General features: G+C 38.2%; 1 protein-coding gene across 1 annotated transcript in view; it reads left to right on the top strand.

Moving 5' to 3' along the window:
- Nucleotides 1-13671, top strand: part of PDE6C (phosphodiesterase 6C) — a 55443-nt gene extending 41772 nt beyond the window's left edge. The window contains exons 16-22 of the mRNA XM_003825372.5: nt 1570-1670; nt 4684-4791; nt 4887-4950; nt 7840-7914; nt 8333-8416; nt 8801-8951; nt 11137-13671. Coding sequence (XP_003825420.1) covers nt 1570-1670; nt 4684-4791; nt 4887-4950; nt 7840-7914; nt 8333-8416; nt 8801-8951; nt 11137-11195 — 642 coding nt within the window. The 3' untranslated portion in view covers nt 11196-13671. The remainder of the gene's footprint in view (nt 1-1569; nt 1671-4683; nt 4792-4886; nt 4951-7839; nt 7915-8332; nt 8417-8800; nt 8952-11136) is intronic.
- Nucleotides 13672-15460: the final 1789 nt, after the last annotated feature.

Raw genomic sequence — 15460 nt, forward strand, 5'->3', positions numbered from 1 at the left:
CAGATATTAATTGAGCATAGACTAAGTGCTAGGCAGTTAGGCAGGGCAGCTGTTATTATGCCCATATGAGAAAACAAATACAGATGTTAAGTGAAGTCTCTAGGATTATACCACTGCCAAAGTGGGGAAGCCAGGAAATGAACCTGGGTTCCCTCTTGAGAGGTAATGTAGTGTGGTGCAGAGATTAGGAGCACAGACTCTGGAACCATGCTGCACTGGCTTAGACACCAGTTCTGCCACATTCTAGCTGTTTAACCTCGGGCAAGTTACTTCACCTCTCTGTGCTGGGGTCTGTTGTGAAGAGATTAAGAATATTCACAAAGCACTTAGAGCCTAGTAGGTAGTAAGAACTAAGTAAGTATTTACTGTTATTATTTGGTGTTCAGGCCAGTATTGTTTTTGGCATTATGCTACTTCTCTCTTTATATAGTTTGATAGACTATCTCCTCTTTCTTTCCAGTGGAGTTTTTCTGTATTTTGTAACTGTCAAATTCATTTGGCAAAATCACTATATATCTGTCATTTGGCCTGTATGACTAAAATGGTCTATTTGGAATAACTAGGCTTTAAGAAACCACCCCCAGCTTATATTCTCATTTTCTTTCTTTGTTTCTTTTTTTTTTTTTTTTGAAACAGGGTCTCTCTCTGTCACCCAAGCTGGAGTGCAATGGCACAGTCTCAGTTCACTGCAACCTCCAGTCCCCAGCGTTAAGCAATCCTACCACCTTGGCCTCCTCCTGAGTAGGTGGGACCCCAGGCACATACCACCACACCCAGCTATTTTTGTATTTCCATATTTTTAGTAGAGACAGGAGTCTCACCATGTTGCCCAGGCTGGTCTTGAACTCCTGAGCTCAAGCCATCTACTCACCTCCACCTCCCAAAGTGCTAGGATTACAAGCATGAGCCACCATGCTCGGCCTATATTCTCATTTTCTAAGAAATGAAGCTGATCCTTATGTGAAGAGATGTAGTGAGAAACTCTTTGAAGAAAGGTCTAGTTAAGTCTTGGTAAAATAGAATTGCATGAAAACATTTTCAGGATAATGTGGAAGGATTTCATTATTTTTTCCTACATATACACAAATATGAGTGTAATTTGCAATTTCTGAAAGACCAGTGGTTTCTATGATCACTCTAAAATTACCTGGTAGATAAAGTAACATGTCTGACTGTTGGACTTCTCCCAGAAATTCTTTATTAAAGCTTCTCAATTAATACAAGCACATTTTTAATCTATTGTTATTTATTTTAATGGTCCTAGAAGAAAACATTTATTTACTCCAAAAAGTTAAACACTGATTACATGAATATTGGCTAACAGTATCTATTTTTATAGTTTAAATTAAATTATCTTACTTGAAGTATAGTACAGGGGTTTGCTTAGTCCATGAGATAAAAACTAAAAGCAAGCCAAAAAAAAAAAAAAAAAAAGGAAGGAAAACAAAAAAAAAACAAACAAAAAAGTGTTGAAAGACTTTTAGATTTTCTTCTTGTTAAGCATAGTTTCATTTGTTCAATCAGAGGCAAATTATTGATAGCATTTTATTGTGAATTTTCATCTTACAGAGTTTAAACATCTTCCAGAACCTAAATAAGCGGCAGTTTGAAACAGTTATTCATTTGTTCGAGGTCGCAATAATAGCAACTGACCTGGCTTTATATTTCAAGTAAGTACATAACTCTGCCCAGTGGAATGCCCTATACTCTGTGTGGTTTTACCTTCCATAAATTATCTGTTGCATTAATGTTAAAAGGCATTTATTCACACACGTACACACACACAGACACACACACACACATACACACACACACACACAAAATTTGCTCTCCTTTTGGATTACCAAGTAGAGTATCTTCAAGACAGATGCCTGCCAGTAAATTTACTAGACCTCTGGGAACATATTTTAAAAACATAAGCTCCTAATATTAAGTAGGTTGCTCTCCAAACAGGTTTGAATTGCAGAATGTGCAGCCAAGTTTGTGCCTTGTCAAAAGAGTGAAGCCAAGAGACCTCTCAATGTGGCTTTTTGTCAAGGTGAATTCTCTATGGTCCAGAATCTGGCATTTTAATGTTTCAGCCTCAGAAATTTAATTCTGTCAAAGTCTGGGAGCTGAACAATTTTGGTGGCATTGACACACATTAACCAAACTTACAAAACTGAGTCGTACGTAACAGAGAGCCAGCCTATTTACAACAGTAATATTGCCAAGGAGACCAGATACTCCCAGTATCTCCACATTTTCTCATAAGTGAACTATAAAGTTGCTTGATGAAAATGGGTTAGAACAAGATGAACTAGTTATAGGATTGAAATATTCAGTGGCTTGGGCATTGTAAAATTATGCCTTTCTGATCCTTCATTAAATATTTATTTATTATTTATTATTATTATATATATTATTATACAGGTCTCTGTCACCTGGGCTGGAGTGCAGTGGCACAACCTCGGGTCACTGCAATCTCTGCCTCCGAGGTTCAAGCGATTCTCCTGCCTCAGCCTCCTGAGTAGCTGGGACTTCAGGCTCCCACCACCACATCTGGCTAATTTTTATATTTTTAGTAGAGATGGGTTTCACCATGTTGGCCAGGCTGGTCTTGAACTCCCGACCTCAAGTGATCTGCCCACCTCGCCCTCTCAAAGTGCTGGGATTACAGGTGTGAGCCGTTGCACTGGGCCTGAATATTTAATTATTAAATAGTTCAACGTGAAGACAAATACTAAGAATAATAAAATGGATATCCAAATATCTATAGCCTAGATTTAACAAATGCGAAATTTTGCCATATTTGCCTCAGATTTTGCTTTATAAGGAGAAAAAACTAGTGATGCAATTGAGGTATTCCACCCCTACTTCACTATGAAAAATCCCTTCCCTTCTTCCACAAAGATATCACCATCTGACGTTGATGTGTATTCATCATTTCCATCCATGTTTTTACATGGTATTGTTGTGTGTTGTTTTTTTTGTTTGGTTTCTTGGTTTTTTTGCGACGGAGTCTCACTCTGTCACCAGGCTGGAGTGCAGTGGCGCAATCTCGGCTCACTGTAATCTCTGCCTCCTGGGTTCAAGTGATTCTTCTGCCTCAGCCTCCAGAGTAGCTAGGACTACAGGCACACGTCACCACGCCTGGCTAATTTTTTTTTTTTTTTTTTTTTTTTTGTATTTTAGTAGAGACGGGATTTCACCATGTTGGCCAGGATGGTCTCTCTATCTCCTGACATCGTGATCCACCCACCTTGGCCTCCCAAAATGCTGGGATTAGAGGCGTGAGCCACCTCGCCCAACCTGTTGTGTGTTTTCAAATTGTCCATAGGTGGTATCATACTGTCTGTACATACCTTTCTGCAACTTGCTGTATTCATGCAACATTGTGTTTCAAAGATTTATCATTGATAATAAATGGAGCTCCAATGCATCCATTTTAACTGAATAGAGTATTCAACTGTTGAATATTCATAATTAATTTACCCAGTCTTCTATTCATAGACATTTCAATTGTTTCTAATTTTTCATCATTGCCTACAATGCTACCTTGTATGTCCCTGTATATATATGAGAGTTTCTCTAAGAAATGTAAAAGTGACAATGCTGTAGGATTTGCATGTCTTCAATTTCATGCTACATTACAAAACTGCACTCCTGAGAAGTTGTGCCAGTTAGCACTCCCACACACAGTGTACAAGAGTTCCAGCCGAGTGAGGTGGCTCATGCCTGTAATCTCAGCACTATGGGAGGCCAAGGCAGGAGGATCACTTGAGGCCAGGAATTTGAGACCAGCCTGGGCAACATAGCAAGACTCTGTCTCTACAAAAAAATTAAAAAATTAGCCAGGCATGCTGGAGCATGCCTGTAGTCCCACCTACTCGGTAGGCTGAAGTGGGAGGATCCCTTAAGCCTAGGAGTTCAAGGCTCCAGTGAGCTAGGATCCAGCTATTTCACTCCAGCCTGAGTGGTAGAGCAAGATTCTGTCTCAAAAAAAAAAAAGAAAAAGGAAAGAAAGAAAGAAAGAAAAAGAAAAATACCATATCTGAAGTACTCTTGAACTCAGCAAATTGAAATTTTATTTTGCTAATATAATGAGTGTGAGATAATATCTTATTGTTCAAATTTGTAGTTTCTTGATTAGCAGTGAGACCAGCTGGACATCCATGTGTTTTGGGTTCCAACTTTTTGTTGGCTATATGTGTTGTGATATCTTATAGTTTGGGGCCTTTATTTTTAGGTTATGGTCTCTTTTCTCATATGTAATTTTGTATTTACTTTCATTTTTAAAGAGACAGGGTCTTGCTTTGTTGCCCAGGCTGGTTTAAAACTCCCGGCTTCAAGCAATCCTCCCACCTTAGTCTCCCAAAGTGCTGGGATTATAGATGTGAGCCACTGCACCCGGCCTTATATGTAACTTTTTCGTTGTAATGTATTCCAAGTTACCTGTTTTGTTTTGTTTTTCTCTCTCTCTCTCTCTCTCTCTGTATGGTTTGTGCTTTTTCTGCCTTAAACCCTTTCTGAGCCAAAGTTATACCACCATTCTCTGCTCTCGTATTTTCTGGCCCTGTAGACTTTGCTATGTGGACATCACAATGCAAAGTGGGAACGTGAAATCTGAAAAGCATGTATTTAAGATATTTTTTCTCTCTTTTCATATGCTAAAATTGTTGCTCACAGCTGTATCTTTTCTAGGAAGAGGACCATGTTTCAAAAAATTGTTGATGCCTGTGAACAAATGCAAACAGAAGAAGAAGCCATCAAATATGTAACTGTTGATCCAACCAAAAAAGAGATTATCATGTAGGTAGTTAAAATTGTATTTCTCTCTTGTTTTTTGTAAAAATAACTTATTTTGTACTTATTTCTATTTTAAAATGTTTTGTTTTCTTCCTAAGGGCAATGATGATGACGGCATGTGACTTGTCTGCTATCACCAAGCCCTGGGAGGTACAAAGTCAGGTGAGTCCAGTTAAGTTTTCTTTTCTGTCACACTGTCAGGTACTGCCTAGGTCCCATGTAAATGTCCACCTAAAGATCTTAGGCAACCTCAGAATTCTGAAAAATTACAAATATTAGTGAGACAGTAGGCAATTTGATTAGGCCCTAGAATAAAGCAAATAGAAGGAACTTTGGAAGGAAAATTCTTTCTTGAAAGAATTCTTTAACATTGAAACACTGTAAACAATTTTATAAAATTATCCAAGAAATGTCTGAGTTTTTAAATAGAGGAGTGTATTAGCCTGTTCTCATGCTGCTGCTAATAAAGACATACCCGAGACTGGGTAATTTATAAAGGAAAGAGGTTTAATGAACTCACAGTTCCACATGGCTGGGGAGGCCTCACAATCATGGTGGAAGATGAAGGAAGAGCAAAGGGATGTCTTATGTGGTGGCAGGCAAGAGAGACAGTGTGCAGGAGAACTCCCCTTTATAAAACCATCAGATCTTGTGAGACTTACTTAATATCACTAGAACAGCACGGGAAAGATTTGTCCCCATGATCCAATTACCTCCCACTGGGTCCTTCCCATGAATTGGGAATTATGGGAACTACAATTCAAGATGAGATTTGTGTGGGGACATAGCCAAACTATATCAATGAGGTAAATCAGAACAAGATCAGGATGCATCGTTAGTGTTTTCCTCTATCAAGGGTGTTTTTGCTCCTACAGTCTCTTCTTCAATGTGCTGTGAATTATAAGAAGGCACTGACTGTGAGATGATGTCTAAGGTTGCCTTCCACTGAAGTTCTTCCCCCACCTTGGGGAGGCACTAGTCTACCACTTGCTTTCTTACTAATTGGATGAAAAAACCTTCCTTTTTCCTCCAATAATTTCTAGGGAAACCCCTAAGCAGAAGAGAGCCCAGAATTAAATGGGTTTAACTATAAAAGTGGGTTGTATCTTTTTAAAAAGATTGAATAATTAGAACTCAGTGTAGGGGAGAAAAAATATCTATTTCTCACCCATCCTAGCTTCATGACTGAGGCCCCTATAACAAAAGACAGATTAACAAGAGAAAAGCGTACACGTTTATTTGTTTTACATGTAATACAGGAGCCTTTGTGAGGAAACAAAGACCCTAAGAAACAGTTAAACTTGTATGTTTTATGCTAGGTTGGATGAATTAGATAGTCATGGAGAAATAGAATTCAACAAAGAGGGTATGATCTAATCGTGAGGCAGCTTAGCAAGGCCGATTTGTTCAGATTCTTCTTGGCATCTTTGTGTCTCTGGCTCCTTTCCTCCAGGAATAGGGAGGGCACCTCTTGAATGAAGGTCTTATGATCTGCTTCAGGGGAAGGTCAGAAAATCCTTACCTGGTTTTATGACCTACTTCAGGGGAGAAGGTGGGGGGAAGGTGAGACTGATCTTCCTGCTGCTTTAGTTTCCTCAAATTCCGTCACCTTAAAATATTTTGGGGCAGGGTGTCCTGAACTCCGTCACCATCAAGTCCAAAACCAAACGCTTCCTCTCCTTCCACCTCGACATGCCTGCTCTTCTTCCTCTGTTCTTTATCAATGAGGTCACCCAAGCTAGAAACCTGGGGTCCTGCTTGAGCTTATCTCCCTCATTTCAAAATCATTTATATCAGCCTTGCTAGTACCTCAGTTCTGACTTTTATCAGAACTATGGTGGCAGCCTCCTAATAGATGCTCACATCAACTCCACAAGTCATCCTCTGACTTGCTGCCAGGATGTCTCTACACAGAGCTCAACTCAGCCATTCTACACCTTAAAAGGCTCATACTCCCCATTGCCAGAGGTTTCCAACTTTTTTCCCAAAGAAGTAAAGTCTATTTTCTCCCAACAAAACTTGCCCAAAGATCACTTTATAAAAGAGAAAAAAGCAAAGCTACTTTAGCTTTCATCTCTCTTGGTCTCCACCTTCTTGGGCCCTAGAGCACTTCAGGGGAACCCTAGACTCCAAGAGTAAACAGCACTGGCCTAGAGAATCAAATTCAAGCTTCCTGGCAAAATTTACATGGCCTGTCACTGCCTGTCCTCAACTCACACTCCCAGCATCAATTCCCATCACCTTCTCCCATGTCATTGCTTCACACTCTAAGCCTGCACTCACAGAAGCTTTGTACGTTCCATTTTATCTCGGCAAATATTCTTCCCCTCCTCTTTTCCTGGAAAATTACTCTTGTTCTTCACAATACAACATAAATGCCACTTCCTTCCTTCATGAAACTTATCTTTACTCCCTTCTCCCTGACCCATAGCACTTACACTATTATTGTTACAGCACTTACCACACTGTATACATGACTGTCTTCACTAGACTCTGAACATTTTAAAGAAAAAGATCACCCCTTATTCCTCTTGGCAAGCCTGGCTCATGCCAATGTAAAGGCAGCTAGCAGGTGTTCAATGAACTTGATAAATGTTTTTTTTAGTGATATAAATTAATGCTGGAATATCCTCACACTGTAATTAGGTAAAGCTACATACTAATGGGTGTATGTCACATGTGCATTCACAGACATATGCTAGATGCTAACAGATAGACAGGACAAAGAACAACCTGCGAAGTGTTAGAACTTGAAGCATAATATTTAATCCTCCTATTTCTCCTTTTCGTTGGTGAGAAGTGGTGGCAATCGTAAATGGGAGATAGATACTCCTAGAATAAGCCTAGAACACTGAAGTAGGAAGAAAAAGCTCCCCTTTTGCATTTCAATATAATCTGTAAATGACCTCTTTTTAAAACTTAAGAGCATACGGTTTGATAGCACCTCAAACATTGACTGTAAACTCGATCCTTAAATGTCACTTGTACTAATAAAATGCAAGTTCTCTATTCATAAGTGGATTTAGTGAACCAAGCCTTTCTCATTTGCAGGTAGCACTTATGGTTGCAAATGAATTTTGGGAACAAGGAGATCTGGAGAGAACAGTGTTGCAGCAACAACCCATTGTAAGACCTTGACATAAAAATGTATTACTTATTAAAAGTTATCAGGACAGGCCGGGCGCGGTGGCTCACACCTGTAATCCCAGCACCTTGGGAGGCTGAGGTGGGCAGATCACGAGGTCAAAAGATCGAGACCATCCTGACCAACATGGTGTAACCCCGTTTCTACTAAAAATACAAAAATTAGCTGGCCATGGTGGTGCATGCCTGTAGTCGCAGCCACTCGGGAGGCTGAGACAGGAGAATCACTTGAACTCAGAAGGCGAAGGCTGCAGTGAGCCGAGATCGTGGCACTGCACCCAGACTGGAGACGGAGTGAGACTCTGTCTCAAAAAAAAAAAAAAAAGTTATCAGGACAAATCAGTCTGTTTTGTTCATACATCTTAGAAACCTGTCTTAAAGGATTTATTTCTCTTTCTAGCCTATGATGGACAGAAACAAAAGAGATGAATTACCTAAACTTCAAGTTGGATTTATTGATTTTGTTTGTACTTTTGTATATAAGGTAAGTAAGCAAATTATTTGAATTAAATACATAAACACTTGGATGAGAAATTTTCTTTCAAACTGTCACCAAAATTTAGAAGTCACCCATATGGAAAGCCATTGGGGTGTCACTGTTTCTCCAAAGCAGTTTGAGGTTTTACCCTAATCTTATTCAGGGCTGGAATAAAAGGAGGCAACTCAGATGTGAGCGAACTGAACACTTCCTTAGGCAGGCAGTAAAGACAGCACGTGTCTCTTTCCCAAACTTCATAGGCCCGTGGTTAAACTTATCCTAGCAGCTCTGAGTGCTGTAACAATTCCTTACAGCTCATTCTCTGCATATGAAAGATCCTGAAAATTAACTGTATGATTTATGTAGTTTCTGACCTAAAATTCCTTTTAGGAGTTCTCACGGTTTCACAAAGAAATCACACCTATGCTGAGTGGTCTTCAGAATAACAGAGTAGAATGGAAATCACTAGCTGATGAGTATGATGCAAAGATGAAGGTCATTGAAGAGGAGGCAAAAAAGCAAGAAGGAGGAGCCGAAAAAGGTTAGATGGGCTCTGTTTTTGCTCCCTGTAATGTAGCCAGAAGCTAGGCTGAGCTTAATGGCATGTGACAAAGCCATAAAGAGTTACTACAAACAGAAAACCTGCTTTACTGGTGCAGACTGATCATTTTAACAGGCCGATTAGTGGTTTTCAGGTCCCCCTGGCCCTGCCACAGACAACATCTTATGTATAACTCCAGATCGAATTGACCGGTCCAGTTGAAGTAGAGGTTGGAGCTAGGCCTCTTCATCTTGCTAGAAGGTGGCTCCTCTGCAGAACACTGGATGCTTAGGGATAATATGTAAACCACAGAATCTGGGGGATTAGAGTTAGGTGAGAAAAAAGTTTTTGTCCCAACATTGTACATTAGCTGTGAGACCTTGGGCAGCTTGCTTAACCTCGCTGAGTTTAATATTCTTCTCCATGTAATGAGGTGGTTTTACAGATCTTCAGCTTAAGGAAGCCCTACGTGTAGAGTAAGGCTGAGATTGCCGGTCTCCCAAATGTCTCCACATTGGGAGATGTTTTTCTGGCATGAGATTCCTGTGCCATTTTTTTTCTGGCATGAAATTTCTATTCCTAAAGTCACTTTGTCAAGTTTAATGTTGTTTTTGGATTCTTAAAATGCTTAGGATTAACTATTAGTTCATCAAATGGCCCAAACATCATTTTGAAAGTGGAATGCTAATTTCTGTCTTGAAAGTTTATCACTCTGAAGGTTTTGTAAGCAATTGTTATTGCTTAACAAAGAAATCATCTCCATGTGGAAAGGCCCTGACATGTTCCTTTTAGGTGGCTCTATTGCATTTAGTGAAATTTTAAATAATTCATAGGAGAAAATATTTTTCTTAACAAAGTTAAGGATGTCCTTCAGAATAAAAGCAGGAGTTTTTGACTCCTTGATATCCATTCACTTATGTATTTATCAGATGTCTTCTCTGTATAAAGCCCTGTGTTAGGCAGGCCCTGGGGAAAGATGGGATCCTTTATCTTGAACAATTTACCATTTGGTGGGGGAACTAAACATTGTGAACCAATGCACAATTAACGATCTCGAAGAAAGCACTAGTGTGCACATGGGCCATGGAGAAGGCTTTCCTGAAGAATGCTTATGCTAACCACAGAAAGCAGGCATTGGGGAGGAAGAGTAAGAAAATATGTACGAAGGCTTGGAGTAGGAATAAGCTTGGTGCAATTGAAAAATTTTTAAGCTGATATAGCTGGAGTCTAGAGAGTAAAGAGTGCGAAGTACATATGAAGCTGGTAGTGCAGGTAGCTGCCAGATACTGTATTGCCTTGAAGGCTGGGCTAAAAATGTTCATGGGTCATTTGAGAGATTTAAGGTAAGATATGATTTGCATTTCAAAACAATAAGTGATTTTTACCAAGCAAGTGAAAAGTGAGGGTATTTCTTAGTACTATTAGATTTAACCTTTATCTCAACTTTATTATGAAGAGATGATCAGGTCCTTTAAGTGACATTGGATACGGATCTATATTTTATTTGCACAAAAATTTACTTCTGAGTTTTTTTGCTACTACATAGAGAATTCTTTGTGGACTAAGATCATTATTTTCTATCACCAGGCATGGAGCTTTGTGCATCAAGCTCAGATTTCCAGACTGCATTGTCTCAGTGAGAAACTAAGATGTTAACTGGCCAACCATTGATCAGATTCTGTTTTTTATTTATTTAATTTATTTTTTTGAGACGGAGTCTCACTCACTCTGTCGCCCAGGCTGGAGTGCAATGGCATGATCTCAGTTCACTGCAACCTGTGCCTCCCAGATTCAAGCGATTCTCCCACCTCAGCCTCCTGAGTAGCTGGGATTACAGGCACATGCCACCACACTCAGCTAATTTTTATATTTTTAGTAGAGACAGGGTTTCACCATATTGACCAGGCTGGTCTTGCACTCCTAATCTCAAGGGATCCACCCGCCTCAGCCTCCCAAAGTGCTGGGATTACAGGCAGGAGCCACTGCACCTAACCCAGATTTTATTTTTTGAATGGACCAACTCTGAATATTAATTCAAGTTTTTACATGGTCAAACCCACAGTACTTGCTAGGTTAAAATGACTAATTAGTCTACAAAGTTGACACTACTATTATGGGAGTGTTAGAATAAAAACACTGTATATCCACTAACTCCTAATAATATTGCTTTCCTTGATTTTACTAGCTGCTGAAGATTCAGGAGGTGGTAATGACAAAAAGTCCAAAACATGTTTAATGTTGTAATATTATCTAACTGGTCTAAACTTCAAATATCATTTTACCTTTGAAGAAAACCAGAAAACATTCAAAAGAACTTCAACAAATCATCAAGTAACAGGATCTTCAGAAAAACTACCCTGTGACTATGAAGAAAATATATATTGCTAGCCCAAAAATCCCAGGGGCAAAATAAAGTTCAACAAAAGTGCAAAATATGACAAAAATAGGTACATTTTTGGTGCCAATTTATTTTAAATTAAAAAATATGCAATCCTGAAACTAGTCACAAATTCTTTTTTAAAACATTAATTGTATTTATTTGCTAAGGCTGCTATAACAAAGTACCACAGACTGGGTGCTTAACCAATAGAAATGTATTTTCTCAAAGTCCTGGGGGCTGGAAGTTCAAGATCAAGGAGTTGGCAGGGTTGGTTTCTTGGGAGGCCTCTCAACTTGGTTTGCAGATGGCCATCTTCTCCCTGTGTCTTCACATGGTCTTCCCTCTGTGTGTCTGTGTCCTAATCTCCTTTTCTTATAAGGACTCCAGTAGGACTGGATTAGGGCCTACCCATGTGACCTCATTTTAGTCTTAATTACCTCGTTAATGGCCTTATCTCCAAATACAGTCACATTCTGAGGTACTGGGGATTGGGGCTTAAATATATGAAATGGGTGAGGGGTGGGGGAGACACAATTCACCCATAACATTCGTAACTGTGATTCATACCTCAAGCCACTCCCCGAACTAAAATCTCTCAACGTCTTAATAAAAGAGTAAATGCAGTATAGAATGTATAGTGTTGTAAATATGATATAGAAAATAATGATGTCATTTTATTCAACGTCATTCCATCTGAAATGCTTATCTCTTTTCTCTACTTTTACCCTTGATAATAGAATGATGAAGACCAAACTATTTTTTGGCAATATTTATTAAAACTATGCCTTTGACCTACACTCCTCCTTCAAAGTTTGAAATCAATTATTTTGGGTGTAACTAAGAATATTTTTTACAGTTCAGAACTATTCTTTTCATTAAAAAGATTATCAATGCACAAGATTCTAACTGGATAATCATAATGCAAGTTAAAGCAGCTAATGAATATTATGCATTAAGAAGCATGTGATTGGATTATGCAAGAACCTTATCAAAAATAGTACAGAAAAACTTCAACCAAGATGACTTTCTAAAAATGATTAATAGACCTACCAGGCATTCTAAATATTAAATTGTTAAGACAAACTAAGGGCAATCAACTACTTCGACTGCATGGTATATGTCTGTCTGGATATTCGAGAAATTTAAGATTTCTTCTTTCTTTTACTTATCTATAATCATAGATAAAATTAGAAAATAGAATAATATAGTTATGCCATATATTTTATCATAGATTTTTCTTGTCACAAGCTATCTATATTCTAAAGAATTGAACATCAATGAACCTATATATTTTGTAATAGACAAGATAATGTTCAATTTTGAGCAGCCAAGAAATGAATCGCCATTTATTTTTATCAGTTAGGTACTTAGAATTGTCAGACTGCTTCTCTCACATTAGAATGTAAAATTTATGAGGAAAGATTTTGTCTATTTTGTCTGTTTTGTTCACAGCTCTATCTCGGCACCTAGAGCAGTGCCTGGCACAAGGTAGGCACTCAGTAATATGAATGAATACTATGTGAATAAATGTTACAACAAACAGATATAAATAAGGTATGACAGTAAGTCATATGTACACTCAAATGAGTATTGTTTATTAAAGTAATCAACTTAGCTAAGTGATGCATGCTCCCTTATTTCCATTGCTTAAAATAATTTTGAAACTCCACTTCCAGAAGCACTATTATTTTAAAAACCACGTAGGAAACGTTATTCCTTTAGCCCTATGTAATTTTAGACCCCAAAACATCAGTCAGCTCAAACAACTTCCCCTCCTTAGTCATCAGAAATTGTATTGAGGGTAGAGATGTCCACCACTGAAGGTCTGCCAAATACATGAACTCTGCCTAAGAGCAAGTATAAGAAGGCCTAACTTCAACACCCCCCGACCAGTGGTCTGCTGACCACCGCTGACCGCACTATAGCAAAGTTTGAGATAGGTATGTAGGAGAATTACTTTTTAAACTCATCATGTTAGAGGCCTTTTCAAGACTCCTTAAAAACATAACTCCCATTATCTGTCACTGTGTATGCATGGATTAAGTATTGTGATTTTATATAAATTTATAAATGAGCCTGATGTCATAAAGCTACTTGAAATACCAAATACACTGATCTATTTTTAAAGGGTCTTTAGATATTCTTCCTAGTTAAATTCCTAATTTTAATTTTGCAGGAATTTTACTTTCTGACAACCACTAAACAATGGACATATTTTTACCATAAGAATGTTTAACTGCATATATTCTACTACTAATATCAGTCTTGCGGCTGGACATTTCAAACACTTTTTCCCCAGAAATATAGATTCATTTTTACACACTACAAGTAGTGAGGTGAAAAAAAACAATTTATTCAAGAAGTGAGGGGACTATCAAACAATGTTAAACACTGATAAACCCAACACTGATTTACTTTTCTGAAACAGGTTCAGAAATGATTGCATAATTACTTCCTAGATGGTTCCTTTACAGCCATGCCCAGCTCAGTACCTCACATATAATAGAAGCCTGATAAATATTTGTGGAATTAATGAATAACTGTTTAATAAAAGGAAAATCTCTGATAATAACCATTTTTAAATGATACCAAATTACTCATTTTGCAGTTTATTGCCAATCATTCCGTGTTTAAATGTTATTTAAAATAGTATATCTTCAATAAAATACCTGCTTATGTTCAGTTCATTTTCTATATGTCCTTTCTCTTATTCATCAAGTCAAGCATCTTCTCCTATATCTATCCATCTATTTGCTCTTTATAAAAGCAGATCTTTGCTAGTTTTCAGAAATCAATAAATCCTTTTGAAAATCTGATTTTTGAAAATTTGAAATTTATGGACTTTTCCTCCAAAAAACATACACAGAAGTTTGCACAGATTCTAAAAAGGCTTGGATCTCCTGAAGCACCTCCATAGACCCTTGCGACTAGGACCTTATGTTAAGAAGTTACATTTTATATTTCTGCATAGAAGTTCTATTAGTCCATTTTCACACTGCTGATAAAGACATACCAGAGATTGGGGAAGAAAAAGAGGTTTAATTGGACTTACAGTTCCACATGGCTGGGAAAGCCTCAGAATCATGGTGGGAGGCAAAAGGCACTTCTTACATGGCAGCAGCAAAAGAAAATGAGAAGGATGCAAAAGCAGAAGCCCCTGATAAAACCATCAGATCTTGTGAGACTTATTCACTATCACAAGAACAATATGGGGGAAACCGCCCCCTTGATTCAAATTCTCTCTCACTGGATCCCTCCCATAAAATGTGGGAATTATGGGAGTACACATTCAAGATGAGATTTGGGTGGGGACACAGAGCCAAACCATATCAGAGGTATATTCATATTTGCATGAGTATATCTGAGGCAAGATACATGCACATAGTATTATTCAGTTAAATTATCTTACTGCATAATCTCTGCCGGGGAGGCAATTTTTGTGAACACATGAACTGTTTTAGACTACTAGGACCTCACTGGCTCCCTGTGGTAATAATTTACTTAATAGTAAATTATCCACAGGCTAGGAAGTCAAATTTGATTATAACAAACTCTCTTAAGTGGTAGAGGTTAAGAAGGAAGCAAGAGACAGGCAAGCAAAAAACCTCAAAAAGCAGCTGGAAATAGGTGGTAATGGGAGAACAGGTACTTAAAAGAAGGGTGCCAGTTTATCAATGGGAAAGAAAGAAGTTAAAGACATACATAATATACTTTAATCCTAGTAATTTAAAATAATTGGCAGAGCATGGTGGCTCACACCTGTAATCCCAGCACTCTGGGAGGCCAGGGTGGGAGGAATGCATAAGGCCAGGAGTTTGAATACCAGCCTGGGCAACACAGGAGGACTCCGTTTCTACAAAAGAAAAAAATGAAAAACAAACAAATCCAGTATTGGTGGCTCTAAAAAAAAAGAAAAAGAAGAAATAATAAAATAAAATAATGAAGGCAAGAGAAGATACATAAGGAAGGCAGTGAAAAAAAACCTACAAAATGTAGGAACAATGGAATCTGTCCAGCTCTATCCTCTAGGAGCTACAAATAAAACAGAATTGTAGATAAGCAATTGAAAAGATATTTAAAGGACAGGAAAGTCTTTAATTGAACTAATGAACTTCCAAAGCCTCTGACA

Source organism: Pan paniscus, chromosome 8 (assembly GCF_029289425.2).
Source record: "Pan paniscus chromosome 8, NHGRI_mPanPan1-v2.0_pri, whole genome shotgun sequence".
Taxonomy (NCBI): domain Eukaryota; kingdom Metazoa; phylum Chordata; class Mammalia; order Primates; family Hominidae; genus Pan; species Pan paniscus.